Below are 23,445 nucleotides of genomic sequence, written 5' to 3' on the forward strand. Positions count from 1 at the left end.
CGGCTCAGGTCATGATCTCGCGGTTTGTGAGTTTGAGCCTTGCGTCGGGCTCTGTGCTGACGGCTCGGAGCCCGGAGCCTGCTTCGGATTCTGTGTCTCCTTGTCTCTCTGCCCTTCCCCTGCTCTCTCTCTCTCTCTCTCAAAAATAAATAAACATTAAAAAAAAGAAAAAAGACTCCACGGTGCTTCTAAGGGCAGCCAAGGGAATCAATCAAGAGCATCAATAACAAGCATGGATGTCTCCTCTAGAAGGACTGCAGAGTAAACACTGGGGTTCCAGCTGCACCGAGCCTGAGCTCCATCCCGGGGAGGGCCTGGCTGGTTAGCGGGAACGTTCTAGTGCCGGGGAGCGTGGGTCCCAGGCGTTCGCTGAGTAAGCCCATGTGGACAGCCATTTGTCCGGACTGGCTGCCAGGATGAAGAACACAGGGCTCACGGGGGCAGCGGACAGGTTTTAGACACATACACGTAAGGAAACATTGCCGGGACCGTAACTTCTGCTATGGAGGTAGCAGATCTGGAAGGACACAAGGCGGGGTGTGACCATCCACCTTTCGGTGGAAATGTCTGGGGAGAGCAGCTGGGTGGGGGGGAGTGGGTGGATAAAGCGGCAAATCTCAGGATGGTCCAAAGCGAGGTACTAATGCGTGACAGGTCTGCATCAGGCACGTGGGCAGGAGTCAATAAATATTTGGGGGGGGGGGCAGAAGCACAGGGCTGTGGCGACAAGTGCCAGTGCCCCCAGTCAGTCCCTTTGGGCTGAGATCCAGCGCCCCCACTTACTGGGACTTGAGGCAAGTCTCTTGCCATCTCCTCCGTGTCCTCGTGGGTAGAAGAAACAGAACAATGACACCTACCCACGTACAAATCACAGCCCCCAATACGGGGTCGCCGAGCAGGTGATAGATAGGTTGCTATACATAGTTTGCGGACCCAGAGAGAAGGAGGCGTGTGCACAAGCCTGCATTTGAGCCCAGAGCCAGAACAAGGAGAAGTTTCCAAGTTGTTCCTTCTCATTCAACACATCCTACTCACAGCTCGGCGACTCCTCTTCTCCAAGGAACTGGTCCGGGCTCATTTGGAGCCAGAGAATTTGGTGGGGGGCAGGGGCAGGGGTGCGGGGTGCCCCACAGCTGCCAAGTTCAGAGAGGAAAAGGGGGGGGGATGGTCCTTACCATGACACAAAGCAGCATGGGCCCCCGGATGATCCACCAGATTTTCTTATTCCTGTTGGTTCCCCAGCATCTACGGCAAAGAACGGGCAGGACAAGGTTGAGTGTGACGGCCTCGGACCCTCTGGAAGAAGGACTGACTTCCCACCCACGATTCTCCTAAGGGGGGAAGAGGGAAAAAACAGGATTAAAACCCCTTCCTCGGTGTGTGACCCTCTACACTTTTCCCCCACGTTCGCACAAAAATAAATTCTTTTTTTCCCCTCCAAAAGTAAATTCTTAATTATGCATAGGGGACTTTTGGTAATGATTATGTGGAGGGAAAAGAATATGATCACACGACATACATTATTCACAACAGGCTTGGCAATGTGCTGTTGGGAGTCAGCCCGAGAAGCCGAAAGATACGGAACCAACCTGTTTTTTTCAGTATTCCCCATAATATTCCGCAATACAGGTATGCCACAGTTTGTTCATGGCTTCTCATTTTTGTGCATGATCAGGCACTTTTTTGTTTGGTTGGTTGGGGTTATTTTTTAATTGAGGTATAAGGGATACATAACATTATATTAGTTTCAGGTGTATAACATGACTCGATATTTGTATATATCTCAGAATGACCGCCACAATAAATCCAGTTAACGTCTATCACCACACATAGTTACAAATATTTTTTCTTGCAACGGGGACCTTTAAAATAGACCCATTTAGGGGCGCCTGGGTGGCTCAGTCCGTTGAGCGTCCGACTTCGGCTCGGGTCGTGATCTCACAGTCCAAGAATTCGAGCTCCACGTGGGGCTCTGTGCTGACAGCTCAGAGCCTGGAGCCTGCTTCGGATTCTGTGTCCCCCCCCCCCCCATTCTCTCTCTGCCCCTCCCCTGCTCACACTCTGTCTCTGTCTCTCTCTTTCTTTCTCAAAAATAAATTTAAAAAACATTTAAATAAATCAATAAACAAAACAGACTTGCTTAGCAACTTTCAAATATACAATATAGTATTATCAACTCACCATGCTGTCTCCATGTTGCACTTCATATCCCTGGGATTTACTTATTTTATAAGGAACTTTGTACCTTTTGACCCCCTTCACTCATTTCAGTTCGCTTCTTTTGCCCCCCTCCACTGTGAATAATGACACCATAACCAATTTTGTACCCATATCCTTACATATTGAGGGTCACTGCTAACCTAGGCAGCCAATTTTTGCATTAATTTGAGCAGATTTTGTGCTAATTTGCGTGTATACCTAAGCTAACAAACTCATTACTGTAAGAAAGGTCTTTGATTTTTTTAATCTACATTCCTAAGCATATTCTAGACAGCCAAAATGGAAGGGGGTGGTGGATATGCTCTTTGGGAAAATGGCATAAATCCTTGCATCTAGGCATATCTTAGAATTCCTGGCTGCGAGCAGGTGAAAGCAGGTGTGAAAGCGGGTGTGAATTTCCTACCCGGTGTTCTCCAGCTGTGCACGAGCAACACTCCAGGGTACCACAAACAGCAGCGGGAAGGCTGGGGAGACAACAGGGAAATGCAGTTAGGGGCCGGGTGACTCAATCTGCCTGCCTCCCACCCCAGCCTGATGGGCCAAACACATCCGGTTACAAGCCCAACTATTAGAGAATTGCAGGCTGAGATCTGGAGAGACCTGGGGAGGCACAGAGCCCATCTGTTGTTTTACTGTCCCACAAACCAGGAAACAGAGAGGAGAAAACATTTGCCACATGTTGCAAAGCAGCTCAGAGTAAATCCAAGGCGTTAACCAAAGTCTCCCAAGTTGTCGGTCAAGGGCATTTCCTCTGAATCCTGCAGCGTCACGTTCTCTAAGAGTTTGTGACAACGGGGTTTCAGGGTCTAGACCCCATCTTTTTTTTGTAATTTTTTTAAATCTTTATTTATTTTTGAGAGAGAGAGGGAAACAGAGTGCGAGAGGGGGAGGAACAGAAAGAGAGGGAGACACAGAAAGAGAGGGAGACACAGAATCTTAACTGACTGAGCCACTCAGGAGTCCCTTTCTAGAAAAAATTTTTAATGTTTATTTATTTGTGTGTGTGTGTGTGAGAGAGAGAGAGAGAGAGAGAGAGAGAGAGAATGGAGGAGGGGCAGAGACAGAGGGAGAAACAGAATCTGAAGCGGGTTCCAGGCTCCAGGCTGACAGCAGCGGGCCCAACATGGGGCTCGAACTCATGAACTGTGAGATCATGACCTGACCTGAAGCTGGATGCCCAACCAACTGAGCCACCCAGATGCCCCTCTAAATCTTGTCTTGAAGACTCAGTTGGTGTTATGGGTTGAATGTTTGTGTCCCCTCCCATCCCATGTTGAAGCTCCAACCCTCAGTGTGATGGTAATTGCAGGTGGGACCTTTGGAGGTAGTTAGGTTTGGAGGGAGGGGTAAGCATCATGATGGGATTAATGTCCTTGTAGGAAGAGACCAGAGAGCTTGCTTTCTCTCGGTCTCTGTCTCTGTCTCTGTCTCTCTCTCTCTCTCCACCATGTGAGGCTACAGTCAGAATCCAGCTGTCTACAAGCCAGGAAGAGGCCCTTGCCAGAACTGGGCCACCCTGGCATCCTGATCTCAAACTTCCCAGACTCCACAACTATGAGAAATAAATGTCTGTTGGTTAAGCCATAAAGTCTATGCATTTTGTTATGGTGGCCCAAGCAGGTGACTACAGCTGAGGACGGGGTGGGAGGAATGGTATCTGATTCTCCCAAAACCTTGTCGGTTTTTTAACATAAGCATTGGGTCTACAGCACCTGTGCATCTCTGTGCGTGTGCGCACCCCACCCCCCGCTCTCTTCAGTCTCTCGTCCCTGAGGAGTTATCCATCCCAGATGGTCCCTCCAGTTGGGAAACCAAAGGATCTGTTGGGTTCATATGTTCCGATGGCCCCTAGGAGAAGAGGTTGGGGGCTCAGGTCACTCACCCCAACCCACCAGCATGTATCTGGGCCACAGCCGCCTCTCAGAGAGCACTGTGGGCTCCAGCAGCGTGTGGAGGTAAAGGCCTTCGACCAGCAGCCACGAGTAATTGGCTCCCACAAAGTAGTGCAGCAGGAACTGGGCAGAGCGGCAGGAGACAGATATCTGAGGAGGACAGAGCACCCGAGGGTGAGGCCAGGCATTCCCGCATGGACCCAAGATGGTGAAGAAGGGCCCCCCCCCCACCCACAGCCCTCCCTCTTCACCCCCTCACTCCCGAACCTGCTGACAATCTCAGAGAGGCTGGTGACAATACCAAAATGGGAAGGGGGCCTTCCTGTAGGTTTCAAAGCCCAGTCTCTTCTTTTAACGTTCTAGGCATTTGTAGACAAACAAAAACAGAGAGAATTCCCTGGCGCCATTTCCCTAAAGGAAACCCTGAAAGGTATGTTCTCTGGTCTTGGTTCAATTAAGCTAGAAACCAAAAATCTAAAAAACAAAACAAAACAAACAAAAAACAACTTCAGATGATTGGAAAGGAGGAAAGAAATTTCTAAATAACCCAGGAATCAAAAAGGAAATAATATAAATTAGAACTTATTTCTGACCCAGATGAATAGAAAATACCGCATATCAAAATGTGTGGTATGCAGCTAATACCACACCTGGAGTGAAGCCTATAATCTTAAAAGCCTTAGTTAAAAAAGAAAAAGGCTGAAAGTCCACTATCCTAACTATCATGTCAGAGAAAGAGCAGCAAAATCTAACCTAAGGAAAGGATGTGGAAGGAAAGCATAAAGGTAAAAGCAGAAACTAATGAAATAGGGAACATAGAACAAAGAGAATCAGCAATGCCAAAATTTCATTCTATGGAAAATCCAGTAAAACTGAAAAACATCTGGTAAGGATGATCAAGAGGGAAGAGAGTGAAAGTATAAATAGTCAGTATCAGGGACACAGAAAGCAATACTGCTCTAACTATGATGGTAAGATCTTAAAAGATCTTCAGAAACTACGAACAACATGATGGCAAGAAATTTGAAAAGTTAGATGAAGCGTACAAATCCCTAGAAAAACACCAAGTACTAAAGCTGACACAAAGGGAAATACAAATCAAAACCACACTCAGGTATCACCTCACGCCAGTCAGAGTGGCCAAAATGAACAAATCAGGAGACTATAGATGCTGGAGAGGATGTGGAGAAACGGGAACCCTCTTGCACTGTTGGTGGGAATGCAAATTGGTGCAGCCGCTCTGGAAAGCAGCGTGGAGGTTCCTCAGAAAATTAAAAATAGACCTACCCTATGACCCAGCAATAGCACTGCTAGGAATTTACCCAAGGGACACAGGAGTACTGATGCATAGGGGCACTTGTACCCCAATGTTCATAGCAGCACTGTCAACAATAGCCAAATTATGGAAAGAGCCTAAATGTCCATCAACTGACGAGTGGATAAAGAAATCGTGGTTTATATACACAATGGAATACTACGTGGCAATGAGAAAGAATGAAATATGGCCCTTTGTAGCAACGTGGATGGAACTGGAGAGTGTGATGCTAAGTGAAATAAGCCATACAGAGAAAGACAGATACCATATGGTTTCACTCTTATGTGGATCCTGAGAAACTTAACAGGAACCCATGGGGGAGGGGAAGGAAAAAAAAAAAAAGGACGTTAGAGTGGGAGAGAGCCAAAGCATAAGAGACTGTTAAAAACTGAGAACAAACTGAGGGTTGATGGGGGGTGGGAGGGAGGGGCGGGTGGGTGATGGGTATTGAGGAGGGCACCTTTTGGGATGAGCACTGGGTGTTGTATGGAAACCAATTTGTCAATAAACTTCATATATAAAAATAAATAAATAAATAAATAAATAAATAAATAAATAAATAAAGCTGACACAAGAAGAAATAGAAAATCTGAATATAAGAGCTGAAAACAGTCCCCAGTTAAAAGCCTTCCAACAAAGCAAACTTTGGACCCAAGTGGCTTCACTGGAATGATCTATCAAACATTTAAAGAAGAAAAATACTCATCTTAAATAAGTTCTTCCAGAGAACAGAGAAAGAGGTAACAAGTTCGCTTTGTTTGACGTAAGCGTAAATTTTAGCTTCTTTATCACAAGAAAATTACTCACTGAGGCAGATGAGAGGATGCTAAACAAAACAGCCTCAGCAAACAAATCCAGAAATATAGGAAAAAGAGTAATATATCAGAACCTAGTTGGGTTTATTCCAGGGGTGCAAGGTTAATTTAACAAGTTACTACAACCAGTATTAATAGGATAAAAGAAAAAGCATCCCAACAGAGGCAGATTTCAATTTGGAAAGCTTTGCCTCTTTAAAAATTAGTAATAATAGTTTTTTAAAAAGACTGATCTGGTTCAGCTCTTTGGTTCACAGATGAAGAAATTTCCCACCCGCGGGCACACAGCAGCCCATGGCTGATTTCCTTTACCTGCCTCACTCTCGGGAGGTTTGGGGGGTTTTTTGGGGGGTTTGGTTTTGGGGTTTTGTTTTCAGTCCGATGATACTTCTCTCACCAGAGGCCTCTGACACCCCTTCATGTCCTTCTTGCCTTTCCCCGTCCTACCTTCCCACCCCACGGTTCCCAGCCCTGATCTGCCGGGTGGGAGGCTATGGTAGGGAGGCACATACCTCTGACACGAAGGACAGCCACTTGTTGTCGCTGTTGGGCCTCCTGGAGTAAGAGTTGTAGAAGATGGCATCCTTCACCAGCACGGCCAGGGCTCTCAGGATGAAAGAAGCAAACAGGTTCATGTGGATATAGTTGCGTGTGCAGTGGAGTTTTCTGCGCAGGGAAAAAACCAAGTGTCTCCCCTCAGGAAAGAACAGCTCAGACCAACAGGCATGTGCCGGAAACACCTGTGTACCTATCACTAGAGGACAGACATTCATCGTGTAGGCTCGAGAGCCATGCGGCCGGGTTATGTGATTTTCTCTGTACCTCATTTCCCTCAACTGGAAAATGGGGATAACATGTACACGTGGAGGACAAATTGGGAAATTGAGGCAGAAGGGTTAAGCCAGCTGTCCAAAGTCCTAGAGAAGTAAGTGGTGGAGGTGAGATTCAGACCCAGACACTCTGAGGCCAAAGCACAGCTCTCCAAGGCTCTACTGCCTGTAAGGACGAGAGCACTTCCTTCAAGGATCGCCGTAGTAACAATCTGGTTTGGGGTGCAAAGTACTCACACAGTACCTACACCTAGTAAGTGCCCAGAAAATGTCAGCTCTCATTACCTCCCTCTCACCCACATGAAGCCTCCTGCAGTCTCTTTTTCTTGTACTGGCTGGTGTAAAACTGTGTGTCCTTAGTGTCTCTAGACAAAAGGACCCTTTTCCATCACTGTGCCTTCACAGCCTTGCCTGTGCCCCCATGCAGCACACACACCTGCCTGGCTTTAGAGCTATTATTACTTTTTAAATTTCTAAACAGTACTTGAGGCAGGTGTTTTATTATTTATGCATCCTTCTCCCTAATTAGACTGGGTGCCACTCAAGGGCAGGCACTGGATCTTGTTCTTTCCAGCACTAGGGGCAAAATGGATATCTGGTCAACCTAGGCTTCACTAAAGCAGTTGCTTAGCTGGGCAGTTACTTTCTCCTGGCTTGCTTCTGGGACTTTGGGAAGGCGAGTGTAGGAGGTCATGGATAGCAGGGGGTACAGGCTATGGAATTCTCCCACTGCTCAAGGATTGTTCTCTAGATGGGGTATATGGTCATGACTGTGCTCTGGGGAGCCATAGAACATCCTGGGATTGAGGGGCCAGACGTGGTGCTACAGGAGCCTATGTGGGGACCTGTTCTAGAACTAGCATCCAGGCCTCCACAGTGCCCATCTAGGTCTCCTGCATCTGTATCAAATGTTCATTCGGCCACATCATACTCAGTTATGTTCCTGAAGGGGTGAGGCCAAGACGCAGGCTTGGAGGGCTCCTTAGGACGTCCATAAATAAATCACTTGGTTGATGTCTGAAAACATGGTTTAGTAAAATGCACTCAGGCTTTGGGATTCTGAAAGGCAGCGTAAGGGAATGAAAATGCTCAGGCTCTGAACTGCCTGGTTGTGAACCTGTCCCCAGCACTCACCAGCTGTGTGACATTGGGCAAGTTCCTTGATCTCTCCATATTTCTGTCAACTCATTTATAAAATGGGGCTAATAATAATGCTAATCTTCTAGGATTAGAATTTACCTTAATTCTAATTAGGGAAGAAATTTAAAGGGCCCAATGCATGTAACGTAGTTAGAACAATGCTTGGCACCAAGGAAGCATTCAAAAGATTAATAGCTAATTGGAGTCTGAGGGCCATGGATTAAAATCACAGCTCTACTGCTCACTAATTTGCTTTGGGGAAGTTTCTTAATCTCTTCTGTAAAAATCATGCCTCCAGTAGGGCAGGGCACACAGGAGGCTATCCAATCCCAAAGTGGCTAAATCAGAGTTAGGACTCCCAGATTCCAGTTCTAGCAGTGCCCCGTGACCTGCAGTGACCCAGTGCTTCTCACTGGACCATCGTTATCCCTTTCCCCTCTGGCTGCACAACGGGGTTGATGGGCTGGAGACTCTCAGATCCCTTCCAGCTCTGGGGGACCATGATGTCATTCAGCCCAGTCTTCTGCCTTCTAGAGGGAGCCAGGAAGCAAATCCCAGGGTACCAGCAGAAGTTCCACTCACCGAAGAAACAAGAGGATGGTGAGAGCCAAGAGGAGGGAGACGACGGAGAGAGAGTACCCCACGGTGTATAACAGCTGCAAGGTCGACAGCAAGGCGTGGTTTTCCACCTGAGCACAGACAAGGGGTAGATCTGACCACCAAGCCCGGAAGCTATGACCTCCAACCCCCAGCTCCATTCCCAGGATGACCAAGATTCTAGGCAGGCACTGTAGCCTTGTTGACAGCCAAGTAGGGTAGCTTAGACTGTTCTCTGGCACACTTAGAGGCCAAAGAGTCTTGATGAATTGAAGAGCCCACTGGGGGTCTCACCCTCCTGGCTTGTCCCATAGCCCAGCATTGATGCACCAAGATTCTCAGTATCATGGAAGTTTTGTGCCCAGAACACCAGAACACCAAAGGGTGGCTTAGAAATGAGGACAGGTTCTTTGTCCCTGGGCATGCTGTTCCTAGAATATAGAAGTCCCTTTCTCTGAAGATGGGGCCCTCTTAAAACAACTTTTCATTCATGACCCCTTAGAAGGACACCCAATAAAATAGTGGAATATTTTCCCTGAGTCTCTGGATAGCCTGATTGTGGACAGGGCATAATTTACCGGAAAGTCTGTTGTTGTGATTTTCCAGTGGAATCCCACCTTCTCACTCAATCCATCATACTAATCACCATAAAAATTATGTTTCTTAATACATTTTTGTACAAGAACCCACAGAGAATACGTATTACCTGCTAAATCATGCCTTAAACGTCTCCACATAACACTTTTATCAGCTTCATTGAAGCATGCCTGGTGGACCGTAAACTGTACATATTTGAAGAATTAACCTTGATGAACTTAGGTATGAATATGTCGGTGATCTCATCACCACACTCAAGATAATGAACATTTCTATAACCTCCCAAAGGTTTCCTTGTGACCCTTTATAATACATCTCTCATTCCTGCCTACCATTTATGCCCAAGTAAACCCTGGTCTGCTTTCTGGCATTCGAGATGAATTTCCATTTTTTAAAAATTTTATATAAGAATCCTATGATATGTACTCTTTATTTATTATTTTTTTGATCAGCCTTATTTCCCTCGGAATAATTACTTTGAGATTCCCCCCATGTCATAGCATGTATCAATAGTCTACTTTTTTATTGTTGAGTGGTATTCCATTGTGAATATACCACAATTTATTTATCCATTCACCTATTGGCGGACATTTGAGTTGTTTTCAGAGTTTGGCTTTCACCAATAAAGTTGCTATGAAAATTTCTGTACAAGTATTTATGTAGACATAGGTTTTTATTTCTCTCAGATAAATATGCAGAAATAAAATGGTGGGAGTAGCATGATGTATGTTTTAACTTCTTCAGAAACTGTCGAACTGTTTTCTAAATAAGTTGTATCAACTCACATTTCCACCAGCAGTGGATTAAGAGTTCCAGTGGCTCTAGATTCTACTAACACTTCATATCATCCGTATTTAAAATTTTAGCCATTCTAATGGGTATGTAGTGGGATTCTTACTGGGGTTGTAACGTGAATTCCTCTAATGATTAATGATGTTAAGAATCATTTCGTGTGCTGATTTGCCATCTGTGTATCTTATTTGATAAAGTATCTGTTCAAATATTTGGCCATCTTTTAAGTTGGATTGTTTGTCTGAATGTTGAATTGTGAATGTTCTTTATATATTGTAGATATAAATCTCTTGTCAGGTAAGTGTTTTGCAAGCATTTTCTCCCATCCTGTGGCTTGCCTTTGTATTTTTTTAACAGTGTCTTTAGAAGAGCAGAAGTGGTTTGTTTGTTTTTTTTATTGTGTTGAAGTTCGATTTATCAACTTTTTTATATAGTTGTGCTTTTTGTGTCCTGTTTAAAAAGTCTTAGGGCACCTGGATGGCTCAGTCAGTTAAACATCTGACTCTTGAATTAAGCTCAGGTCATGAGCTCAGGGTAGTGAGATCGAGCCCTATGTCAGGCTCCATGCTTAAGATTCTCTCTTTCCCTCTCCCTCTGCCTCTCTCCTGCTTGCACTTGAGTTCTCCCTGAAAAAAATATTGACCTGACCAAGGGCCTTAATATTTTCAGCTATTTTTTCCCTAGAAGTTTAATAGAATGAGCTCTTAAATTTAGGTATATGATCCATTTCTAGTTCATTTTTATTCATGGTGTAAAGCAAGGGTTGAAGTTTAGGGTTGTTTGCTTTTTTGTTTGTTCGCTTTCTTTTTTTTCCCATCCCATTGTTCTGGTGCTCTTTTTTGGTACGATCATTCTTTCCCGCACTGAATTGCCTTGACGCTTTTGTCAAAAATCAATTGCCTGGGTCTTGTAGACAAAACATAGTTGGATTTTATGTGGTTTTGTTTTATCTTCTTAATCTAACCTGAGAGTTTCTGTCTTTTAATGAGTGTTTAGACCATTTACATTTAATGGGGTTATTTATCTGGCTGAGTTTTTAGATCTTTGTCCCGTCTTGTCCTTGTTCTCTGTCCTTATTTTGGTTTGAGTGTATTTTTTTGACTCAGTTTTTTCTTCAATGACCTACTAGCCATACCTCTTTGTTTTGCTTTTTAGTGGTTGCTCTCATGTTTACAGTACACATCTTTAACTTACCATACTAATACGTCCCTCATCCTGGCCTTTGTGCAACTGCTGAACATTTTACTTGTATGTATATTAGAGCCCATAATACATTGTTACTATTTTCACTTTAACTGATCACTTATCTTTTGAAAAAGTTTTTAATGTTTATTTATTTTTGAGAGAGACAGAGTGTGAGCAGGAGAGGGGCAGAGAGAGAGGGAGACACGGAATCGGAAGCAGGCTCCAGGCTCTGAGCCATCAGCACAGAGCCCAATGAGGGGCTCAAACACACGAACCATGAGATCATGACCTGAGTCGAGGTCAGATGCTTAACCGACTGAGCCACCCAGGCGCCCCTATTCACTTATCTTTTAAGAGATTTAAAAAATAAGATTAAAAATTTTGCCTTCCTAGTTACCATTTCTGGTGCTCTGCATTCCTTTATGTTGATACAAATTCCATTTGGCATATATGCCTTTCTATGTTAAGGATTTTCTTAAACGTTTCTTATAGTGGTGGCCTGGATGCAGAAATCGCTACGTAACTTTTGAGTCTTTCCAAATCAAGCCCAACCATATTTCTATCTAGAATTAGTTTCTACGGACCTCATCAAGATCTCCATAATCCTGTCCTGTCCCTAACTGTTGTCGTTGGTCTCTCCTCTCCTCAAAACTAAATCTATCCTTCTAAAACCAGCACCAACCTACCTCTTACAAGAAGTCCTCCTTGAATGCCTGTCTGTGTATTGTCAACTCTGAACTTCGAAGACACTTGTGGTCTGTTTCACAAAGAGGGGCCTCAGTTATATTATTCATTAATGTGTTATTTGCATTTGTTTTGGATTTCTAGATAGGCTATAAACCAAGAACCAGAGAACCAGCAAAGAAACGCATGTGCTAACGCTAAGAAGTTAGACAATTGTGTACTGAATTGGTTAGGGCAAGGGGATGTACGTAAGTACCAAGAGCACCTAGAACAATTGGTTTAACTGCACCCCTTCAGAGGAGTTTCTTAAACTGTCCTCTACATGCAGCTCTCCAGTAAAACCTGGCTACTTCCCTAGTGACCCCAGAGCACCCAGGTCACTCTCAGCACCAACAGGTGAGTCTTAAGTCACTCAGACATCTTTACGAAATGCTTCGTAATCATGGTGTGCAATATGCATACACTGAGGTATGCATATTGAAGGCAGGTATTCTCGGACATTGAAGGGAGGGCAAAATGGCACAACTCCTATGGGGGGGGCGGGACTCTGGCAATATTTAACACAGCTGTATATGCATCTACTTTTTAATCTAGCAGCCCCATTTCTGGGAATCTTTCCAGAGATACACCATCACAAATACGAACTAACATAGGCATACAAGGTTATTTGAGGTGGCATCATTAGCAATAAAATGTTGGAAATAATCCCAGTGGCCACAGCAGAGTGCCTGAATGGACAATGGTAGATACACAGGGTAGACAGAGTACTATGCAACTGTGAAAGGAAAAAAGGGAGAAATGCTTCTAGAACATGCTGTTAAGTGAAAAAGGCAAAATGCAGAATGCCTATCAGGCTTCAGATGTACTGCCTTTTACGTAAGAAAAATGGTAAAACAACATATTTAGATTTTGGCTTAGTTTTGCAAAAAGAAACATAAGCTGTACGTCATAATCTGATAAAAAGGGAAGAAGAAGAAAAGAAAAAAAAAGGAAGCAAAGATAAACCGAAAAATCTTTAAAATGGTTAGTTATCTAGAGGAGATAGGCAAAAATGGTAAAGACAGCGATAGGAGCGTGGTTTCTCCGACCAAATGTTTTGTATCTAGTCTTGGCTTTCAAACCCTGTCAATATTGTATTTATTAAAAATAAAATAAGAGAGAAGAGAAGAGAAGGAAAGAGAGAAGAAAAAGGCAAATCCTTAACACTAATAGGAACAATTGAATAAAACCGTGTCTCCAATCAGTAACATGACCACGTAGAGAAAATAATTATTTCCAATAATTATAAACACTGTACTCTGAACATATAGTCTAAGGAAAAAACATCCTGCAAATGTGATTTTTTTTTTCTTAAATCTGTATACTACAAAGGTCCTAGTTGTAGTGACAGTGAACACACCACCTAGCAATCAGATTTTGGTTTCTAATAACATTCCTCCACGTAGAGAATCCAGAACTCTTTGGAGAACTCGCTGATTTGGGCCCGGGACGGGGAAAACACGAGATGATCTTGGACCATCGTCTTGTGCCAGAAAATAAGGAAACGCTCCAAGACTAACGAGACTATCACAAAAGGACACAAGAGCCAGTTTGGAGGGATTTCACTAGCTAAATTTAGAAAAACACTGATCATCAAAATCATCATAATAATAAGTGAATAAAGCAATTAGTGAGCTCAGAGCCACGCTCAAAGCCAGAGGGAAGGGGAAGGAGCCTCCTCAGAAGAATACCAGCTAGTAAATGTAGAAGAAAGGACAGAGCTCGAATCAATTCAAGCAAGCATCATCAATGAAGGTTGAAACACTGATAAAGGTTTCTTAGGGATTAAGATCCAAGGTCCCAAACTATTGTCCTACCAATGACTGACCATATACAAAAGGAAAAAGCGCCTTTACCGTGGAGAGATCTGGCTGTCACCCCCTAGATCAAATGATCGCACGGAACATCACTGTGGTATGACACCCGATATTCTGGTCTCCCGATGTAATGCTATACAAAGTACCCAGCACCTGTGTGGATCAGCTTGAATCTTCCCAAGTCTCTAAATCCAACTTCCAGATTACAGGAAATACAGAAGACAAGAGAATGCATCTAATAACATCCCGAGGAAACAAACAAATCCAGCTTGTGTGACATTCTAGAACAAAGTTCTTTGGGCGGGGGGGGGGGGGGGTCTTCTAAAAGCCAGTGTCGTAATATCATATGATTGCGCTCATACATGCAATTTGAGAAAAAAAACAGGCGGACATACGGGAAGGGAAGCGAAAATAAGATGAAAATACAGAGGGAGACAAGCCGTAAGAGACTCTTAAATACAGGGAACAAACTGAGGGGTGGGGTGTTGGGTGGGGGGTGGGCTAATGGGGGATGGGCATTAAGGAGGGCAGTTGTTGGGATGAGCACTGGGTGTCATATGTAAGTGATGAATCACCAGATTGTATTCCTGAAATCATTATTACACTATACGTTAACTAACTTGAATTTAAATTTTTTAAAAAAACCAGCGTCATGGGCCAGGGTGGGGAGATTACAGATGAAAAGATACGAAAGTGATATAGAATGAAATGCTCTATACAAACCTGGACAAGACTCTAGTCCAGGGAAGAAAAGCTATAAAAATTGGAGGGAAAAATGGGGGATATTTGAATATGGATAAAACATCAGCTGATATGCAGTTAATTGCTGGTTTGTACTCATGAGGGATAATGTCTTTGCTTAGGAAGGACCTGATGAATATTTAAGAGTGAAATCTCATGACGCCTGCAAATTATTGTCAGACATTTCACGAGAAGAGAGACAAAGCAAAAGCAAATCCGGGGAAATGTTAAGACAGTTTGAATTTTAGATAATGGGTCTGTGAGTGTTTATTATTCTTGTAACTTTTCTGTATGTTTGGATATTTCAAAATACAATACTGAAAAACACATATAGTTGATATATCTTGTGTTATATGGAAACCAAATGTCATCACTAAAATTATAAATTAAAATTATACACACACACATACACATATACACAAGTGCACTAACACAATCTCTGTAAAAAGTACCATTTATCGTACATAAGGACCCCCAACTGATGAGATTTTTGTTTACCAACACTCTGAAAAGCAAAGATCTAATATCACTAGCCTTTTGTGGGCAAAATGTCAACCCTCTATTAGAAACACAGGCAAACATGGCCAGAAGTTGGTTTTTATGTGTTTTGGAATTTTTGCGTTTTTTGTGGATTTTGTTTTTTGTTTTTTGGGTTTTTTTGTTTGTTTGTTTGTTTTTTTGAGTATTTGAATTCCTGGAAATACGGTCATTTGCAGAGGGGAGGAGGACATACCCTGGTCGTCACCTTCCTAAAGAGAGAAATCTTTACTTGCAATCTTGGAGAGTGCAGTTTTCAACTCCTGTTTTGCTGTCCCTGCCCCCTGCCTCCGAGGGGGCCCCTGCAGACCTGAGCCCAGAGGAAGCGGCAGGCTGTCATGTCAGCCCTGCTGGTGAGTCCCCGGGATCACCTCCGCCCCAGCCTCAGCTGCCCGTTGGCTTCCCCTGGGGAACTAGGTACCCGTCTGATGCCCAGACCCCATCACAGACCCACCGACTCAGAATCTGTGAAACCAGGGGCGCCTGGGTGGCTCAGTCGGTTAAGCGTCCGACTTCGGCTCAGGTCATGATCTCGAGGTTCGTGAGTTTGAGCCCCGCGTCGGGCTCTGTGCTGACATCTTGGAGCTTGGAGCCTGGAGCCTGCTTTGGATACTGTCTCCCTCTCTCTCTCTCTCTCTCTCTCTCTCTCTCTCTCTCTGCTCATGCTCTGCCTCTCTCTCTCCCCAAAATAAATAAACATTAAAAAAAGAATCTGTGAAACCATCCCTTCGGTGTTTATTAAGTGCCCACGGTGTGAAAACGTTTCTGGGCACCCCAGTACTAGGCCAGGGGTGAGAAGCGGAGGGTCCTTGGGGGTCCACACGTCACCCTGAGCTGCAAAAGAAATTCAGCCGGAAAAACAGCCGGAGGTTGGCTGTTGTGTGACTGTGGACCTTCCCCAGGTGAGTCTGGGGCAGACTGGCTTCAGAGGAAGGCTCTCTGTGTGGCCCCAAAAGCCAACCGGGGGTGGGGGTGGGGGTGGAGGGGGACCCTGGTGGAGGGTGGGGGGGGGGAGGACCCCGTCGTCACCGGGCCAAGCAGACTCACTTTCTGTTCGGAACTGTGCTTCTTGGAGCATTCGGAATCATCTTGCCAAATATTTGTGGAGTTCTCCAGTGTCTGCCAGGTGCCCTGAGCCAGGCAGCGTCTGTAGGCCCTTCCAGAGTTTTCTGCAAAAGTAAACAGAGCTCTGGGAGAAAGGTCAGGGGCCACAGCCCATTCCCCAGTACGTGGTGAAGTCCTCACCGCAGAGCTGTGGAAAATCCCAGGGAAAAGGGATTTGCGTTTCCCTCAGGAAAACACGGAAGCTTCTGCGTTTCGTAACAAACCACGACCCGCTCATGTCTGCTGTGTTTACCCAAAGTCCCGGGAGCCAGAACTGTCCCTCTGAGTCCCTGACTCGGAGATGCACAGCCCAGCTGGGAGACTCGCGGACCTGGGGCGCGACCGGAGGGCCATCGCGTCCTGGTGCTTAAGGGGCGACGTCGCGAGGAAGAGACAGGGGTGGACCCAGCCTGCTGGGCCACCTCCAAGCTCGGTGGCCTGGAGCTCGTGGTCCCTCCGCTCCCTGAGATGCTCTGCCCATGATGATGATCAATGTGGCCCGGCCACATCCATTGCCGGGACCCTTCCCCAAAGGGGTCTCCCCCTCCCTGGGCCACTGGCAACTAGACTTGCAAATGAGAAATGGAAAATGTCCGAACTTTCCCGCCCCGAGCCTGTCGGCGGCAGGCTGCTGGTGACGCTTCGCTGGCTTTAATGGACAGCCACCCAGAAGGAGCTCCCATCTGCCACCCGAAGGGCCCCTCGGAGCCTGTCCGACTGACCCCTCCAGCACCATTCTCCCAACACCTGCTCCCCAGACCTGCGCCCCCTGCCCACTTCCTGCCTCTGTTGATGGCAGACCCTTTTTCCCAGGCCTGGGGCCCCAAACCTTGGAGCCTTCCTTGATTTTTCTCTGTGTCTCTTATGCACAGAGACACATGTGCATATGTGCGTATGTGATGGGCTTCACCCGGCCCATCAACCAAGCCTGTCAGCTGCTGGGCTTCCAACCTACCCGAGTCTGAGCACAGCCTTTCACCTTTCACCTTCTGTTCCCCCTCCCTGGAGCTGCCCTTCTCCCTCTCCCCCTCTCCCTCTCTCGGTTTATTGCAAATGCCTCTAATACTCCTGCCCCTCCTCATGGTCTATGGGTAACACGACAGTCACACCATGTCATGCCTCGTCCCAAATCTTCCCAGGGCTGTCTGAAAACAAGTCAGGGTCCTTCCCTGGCCCCCACAAAGCCCTGGAAGGTCTGGCTCCTAGTACTCTCTGACCTGACCTCCCGGTGGCTCTCTTTCCCCTTCAGGGCCGTCACCGTTACAGTCCCCCGTCACACCCTCCCCACCCTCCGATTGGAGTTCTTGTTCCCCTGGTCTTTTCCCACCAGAATTGTTCTCCTTCTTCCTTCTCTAACCCTCTCCTTTGCCTCCATATTTTCTTCTCACTTGCAAGAACCCGTCTGGATTCTAAGATTTAACGCACAGGATGTTGAGCAGAAGAGTAACTTCCCACCTTCTGTGAATCACACTCCCTCTGGGACACTCCAGAAGCCCAGATCCCATTTTTAAAAAAAGCCTTGAACTCAACTTCTTTGCAAGTTTAGATTTTGGACCACGTTTCCCCCCCGCCCCCCAAATGGAATGTACCCGTGTCTTTAGCTCTTGGGAAAAACAGGTGGACGGAGGGGCCGGGTGGTGATGGTCCGTTTCATGTGCCCTTGAGACCCATGGACATTCAGGGTCTTAAAGACCTTCAGGAATCCAGGGGCTTGACCTCGGTCTCAGCCTCAGTTCCGTTTACGAAGCACCTACCGTGCGGCTGACTCCGTGCCTGCCTTTTTGTTCATTCCTCTGCGTGGCCTTAAAAGTTGCCACTGTTTGCTTCACTTTGCAGACAAGAAAACCACAGCTCGGAGGGCTTGGACACTTGCCCAAAGTCCCAGAGGGCAAAAGCAAGGGGCAGGCTCTGGACCCCACACGCAGGGCTCTTTCCACCCCACTACGCTGGCTTGCCCCAACTATCCAGACTCTCTGGTCCAGCAGACTCTGGTATCTTCCTTTAAACGTCACGTCCTCATGCCTTCTGGGTCACCTCCAGCTGGATTTGACCAGAGCACAGTTCCACAGAATATGCTACTAGCTTTCCCATCGAGACATGCATCTCTCTTCCTTGGAAACTCTCTCTTAATCGAAACCAGGTTTTAACTGATGATGAGTTAGTGAGCTGAAATTAAACACAAAGTATCACCATCTCGCCTGCACAGAAACCCGTTCTCACTTGGTTTTGCCTAGAACTTTGTAACCGCTTATGTTTTTTGAGAATAAAATTTTTTTTTACTTGCTCTCTGATGGTCTGCGATCAAAGGCAAAAGAGTTCTAACCAGTAATTGCTTCTGTCCCCTTCCAGAATAAACCCACCAAGAGGCTGGGCTGCTGGGGCCGGTGGGGGGCAGGATAATCATCCTGGAGTCCTACGTAATAGCCACTTCCTTCAGGCAGGGTGGGGGCGAGCTGAGTGGTTAAAGATTCCATCCAAGTCCCATGGGGCTTAAAAGCACCATCCACCAGCACCACCTTCCAATGTTATTGCAAGGGTAATTTTTTTAAGGTTAAAAAATTGGGGGGCACCTGGGTGGCTCAGTCGGTTAAGCATCCGACTTCAGCTCAGGTCATGATCTCACAGTCCATGAGTTCGAGCTCCGCATCAGGCTCTGTGATGACAGCTCGGAGCCTGGAGCCTGCTTCGGATTCTGTCTTCCTCTCCCTTTGCCCCTGCCCCCCTCTGTCTCTCTCTCTGTCAAAAATAAAACAAACGTTTTTTAAAAATTATAAAAAAAAAAGATTAAAACTTTTTTTTAATGTTCATTTTATTTTTGACAGAGAGAGAGGGAGAGAGCATGCATGCGAGTAGAGGAGAGGCAGAGAGAGGGAGAGGGAGACACAGATTCAGAAGCAGGCTCCAGGCTCTGAGCTGTCAGCACAGGGCCCGACGTGGGGTTTGAACCCATGAACTGTGAGATCATGACCTGAGCCGAAGTCAGGTGCTTAACTGACTGAGCCACCCAGGTTCCCCAAGATTTTATTTTTAAGTAATCTGTGCACCCAACACGGGGCTCGAACTCACAACCCTGAGATCAAGAGTTGCGTGCTTTACTGACCGAGCCAGCTGGGCACCCATTGTGAGGATAGTTTTGATGCCCTTCTTCTCCATCTGACAAGCCCAAAGTTGGGGATGTGAGCATCCCAATCTCTCCCCCACCTCTCACTCCTCTCCACGATGACCCTGCAGTAAATTCAGTGATAGCTGGGCCTAGACTCTCCAGTCTTCAAAGAAAAGAGGACTATTGCATTAATGGAGCATCTGGGTGCAGAAGACAAGCGGAGGCACACAGAGAAGAAGGAAAGTGTGTTACTGACAGTGTAGGAGACCTTCTGTGGGGAGCAGGACTTGAGAAGACCACAAGATTGGAGCGCTCTCTCTCTCTCTCTCTAATTGCTCCCTGACTGGCCTACCCAGGAGGGAGCAGCCCTTAAGGAAACTGCCAGAAAATGGTAAAATAAGACTTACTACCTTCATGCCACCAAGGTAAGTAGGAAGGGCAGGGAACAGAGACATTTCCTGGAGAAGAATGAGGCCAGCACACGTATCGATCAAAGGTCCCGTTACAAAAGGTCCCTGTGGAGAGAAAAGGTCCAGAATGAATGGAAGTGTTGGAGCATCCAAGCCACTGATGGAGGCAGAGGTGCCCAGGAGCCCAGAGCCCCCTTCCTGGCATGGGAAGGTGGTGCATCTTGCTCAGGAACTAGCACGGGTATCCCACTGTCCAGACGGTCAAGGTTGCGAAACGGTGTGGGGAGGAAGGAATCAGCTTAGCGCATCCCCAAGCACTGTGACTCTGTCTACCCAACCTGACCTCTGGCCCTGGTCCCATCAGCTATGTCAGTGTGTACGTCATGCTGATGTTGGTTTGTTTTAACATGGACTGAACTCTCACACAAACTCGGGGTCAAGAGGACACTTGGGGATTCAGCCAGGGCCTTCTGTTCCATAATTAACTAAAGAATCGTCAAACCTTCATCAGTTAGATCCTGGAACACCCGTACTGTGAAATGTGCAAGATGGCCAGTGGGTAGACAGGGAGAATTGAGGTTCTTGGTTACATGTATCTGACCCAACCCCTATTTGGTCATATTTCTCCATTCGAAGACCAAGCCAACAATCATTATGAGATATCTGCACCATCTCAAATTCAAGGGATGATTTACACCCTGGCACTTGGCAATGAGAAGATAAAAACCTACGATGCAGCCTTATGGGCCTCCTGGAATGGAGTGAAGGGGTTTCAGGCCGGATCCCAAATGTCCATATTGCAAGAGGCTCACTCCTGGGAGCCAAGCATCGTTCCTATCTGCTTCCTATTGGGTCTGGAACGCAAGGGCCACTCAGGTTGAACAGCCACGTTCCTGGCGTCAGGACCCCACAGACACAGATCTGCCAGGTTATGAGCTGGCTCGGGCGTCTCGCGGACCCAACTGCCAAGTGTCGGCACATGGTCTATGTGAAGCAGTGCTCACCTGGCCGAGCTGCTCACGGCATGACTTCAAATAAAGAGGACTTGTCCTACTTTGATTTCAGAAAGCAAAGTATTTCAGCATTCCCCAAAGTGAGGGGTGGTTCTTGTAACAGATGTCAAGCATCGATTGCTACCAGTCTGGGCTGAAAAAAATATTCAGAGGGAGAGGGGTATGGCTTGAAGGCTGGCACTGGTTTTGGGTCCGGAAAAAGAAGAGAGGGTTCATGATGTCCTGTCTTCTTGTGGGCCCCTAAATGAAATACTCTGAAAGCAGCCAGAAGGATAAGGAGGGGCCGGCTTTCATCATTACAAAAGTTAAAAAAAAAAAAAAAGAGTCTAGATGCACTCAAAGAGTCAGTATGAGGGCAGGAGAGGCCATGGACTGATCAAACTATTAGCATAGTTGCTAGAACACTCTAAATCTACTGTAGATCTGGATAAGAGAAATGTTAAGACTCAGATTCAGATAATACCCTGGGGGACTGAGGACTTCCTCCCACCCACCTACCCAATAGAGTCCCAGGTTAATCTATGGCAGTTGCTCACGTCATGGTGGTGAGTGTGCTGTGACCGATGGCTTTAATAAATAGTCACATCTATGAACATCTTGTCTCATATTCCCTTTTATAATAAGAGGTGGGAGTCTCTCTTCCCTTTCCTTGAACCTGGGTAGGCCTTGGTAACCATCTGACCCAATTAAACATGGAGGAAGTAGCTTCTGAGGCTAGATCATAAAAGGCAACATGGCCTCTGGTCACCCGCCATGCTGTGAGGAGCCCAGGCGGTGTAGACAGGCTGTGGGGAAGTGTTATGGCCAACGGACTCTCAGCTGGGAGCCATCATTAACCAGCAGACGTAAGTGTGAACAAGCCTTCAGATGATTCCAGCCCCAGTCATCGAGTCTTCCAGCTAAACTTCAGATACTGAAGAGCAAAAACAAGCCATCCTCGCTGTGCCTGGTCTGAATTCCTCACCCACAGGAACTGTGAGAGATCATAAATGATGATGATGATGATGATGATTGCTTTAAGCCACTAACCTTTGGAGTTATTTGTTACACAGCCATGGGTAGCTCATACATGTGCTTACCAGGAGGTTCCTTGAGTAAGTCTCTCAGACACTTCTCTTTGTATTGAGCCCACTTGCGAGTTGTGTCCTCAAGGAGGGATCCTGTAACCTGGGCAGAAAACACCACGGTGACCCCCAGGTTAGCCACAAACACAGAGGAGGCCTCATTAGCATTTTGCCATGACTCTCAAACCGTCCCACTGAAGGGACCCTCCTGCCCTGCACTGAGAAGCAGAACTTCTTCAACATCTCATGTCCCATCTTACAGACGCACATGGATTTCGCATTCACTCCCTGATCTAATCACACTGGTTTTAGTACAAATATGGAAGATTTTTCTTCCGCCACAAAATCTTCAACTGGGGTTGACGTTTCAAGAGGAGGCAACCCGCTCACCCTGAATGGCACGCCCTGGTAGATGAATATTTGCATGTTCCTAAGATTATGTGCATCTCAAAGAGAGAAGCATTGTATCAAGAAGGGCCCGATACTGTCAGGGAAAGGCTACAAATTTTAGGGACCTGTGCCATCCCACCTAGCGGCCCGTGGGTCCAGAATCAAAGATTGGGTAGACAGATGCTCTGCTACTAAACTGAGGCCTTGGGAGTTTTTTCTTTCTGACATGAACTATCTCCTCCCATAGAGTCTTAAAAATACAGCACATCTTTTTGGGCTTTGCAGACAACAGAGTTGTCCAACAACATCTAACTGAGTATCCGTACCACTGCTTTTGTCTTTTGAACAAAACAAGGGGTTTAAAGGGGTTTTCTCTTCTTTAACTTAACTCATCTTTATTGAGCACCTGTTGTGCGCTAGGCTTTGCATTAAGGAGGGACCAAAGGGGTGCAGTGATGAGCAAGATACAGCTTCTGCCCTAAAGGACTTAGAATCTGCTAAAGATAAGACAACTGTGTAATTGGCTGGCATGCAAAGTCAAGTGACATTCTTATGCCATCGTCCTCTGCTTCTAAAGAGCCTCATCTCCTAGTGGCTCAGTATTGGCACCATTGGTCATGAACCAGAAATGAGGAGTTTTCCTTGGCTCAACTAAGCACCAGATTCTGTCCTAAGCCTCTCTCCTGTCTAACCCTGCCTCCCGTTTCTTCTACCTCTGACCTGGTCCACACTGCCCCCAAAGGGATAGGTCCACAGGGCTCTCCTGCGTAAGGTCTTCCCCTCGCAGCCTGTTGACTTGACTTCACATCTCAACCACCCCCAGCTCAAGCCTCTCGACCCCAGTCATGCTTTTCTACGACTTTGGAAAACGTCCTCTCGTCCACCCTCGTCGTCAACCTGGCTCACTCCTTGTTCGCCCCTGTTCACTCGAGATTAATGACCCCTGATCATGCTTGACTACCTCTGTCACTCAAGTCTTGAGCTAGTGACCCTTCTCCCCAGTGACCCCACACATAAACAAGTCCTATGGCCCATTGTGTTGTATTGTCATTGGGGCTTGAATTGTCCAACCCCTTCACTATCCCATATATTCCTTGAGGGCTGACATGTGTCTTTTCATCTCTGAATACAAGCCCCTAGCACAGGGCAGGAGCTATTGT

The 23,445-nt window shown here is 46.3% G+C and overlaps 1 protein-coding gene across 1 annotated transcript in view; it reads right to left on the bottom strand.

The window, feature by feature from the left end:
- Positions 1–23,445, bottom strand: part of GLP2R (glucagon like peptide 2 receptor) — a 53,210-nt gene that overhangs the window by 25,167 nt on the left and 4,598 nt on the right. Inside the window, exons 2-9 of the mRNA XM_047090084.1 lie at positions 21,911–21,998; positions 19,819–19,923; positions 16,249–16,370; positions 8,795–8,901; positions 6,755–6,908; positions 4,103–4,262; positions 2,624–2,684; positions 1,176–1,245 (exon numbers count right to left, since the gene is read on the bottom strand). Of these exons, the coding sequence (XP_046946040.1) occupies positions 1,176–1,245; positions 2,624–2,684; positions 4,103–4,262; positions 6,755–6,908; positions 8,795–8,901; positions 16,249–16,370; positions 19,819–19,923; positions 21,911–21,998 (867 nt within the window). The remainder of the gene's footprint in view (positions 1–1,175; positions 1,246–2,623; positions 2,685–4,102; positions 4,263–6,754; positions 6,909–8,794; positions 8,902–16,248; positions 16,371–19,818; positions 19,924–21,910; positions 21,999–23,445) is intronic.

This window comes from Lynx rufus, unplaced genomic scaffold, assembly GCF_022079265.1.
Source record: "Lynx rufus isolate CCGP_SWC_20201006 ecotype Redwood Valley unplaced genomic scaffold, mLynRuf1.p SCAF_28, whole genome shotgun sequence".
In the NCBI taxonomy this organism is placed as follows: Eukaryota; Metazoa; Chordata; class Mammalia; order Carnivora; family Felidae; genus Lynx; species Lynx rufus.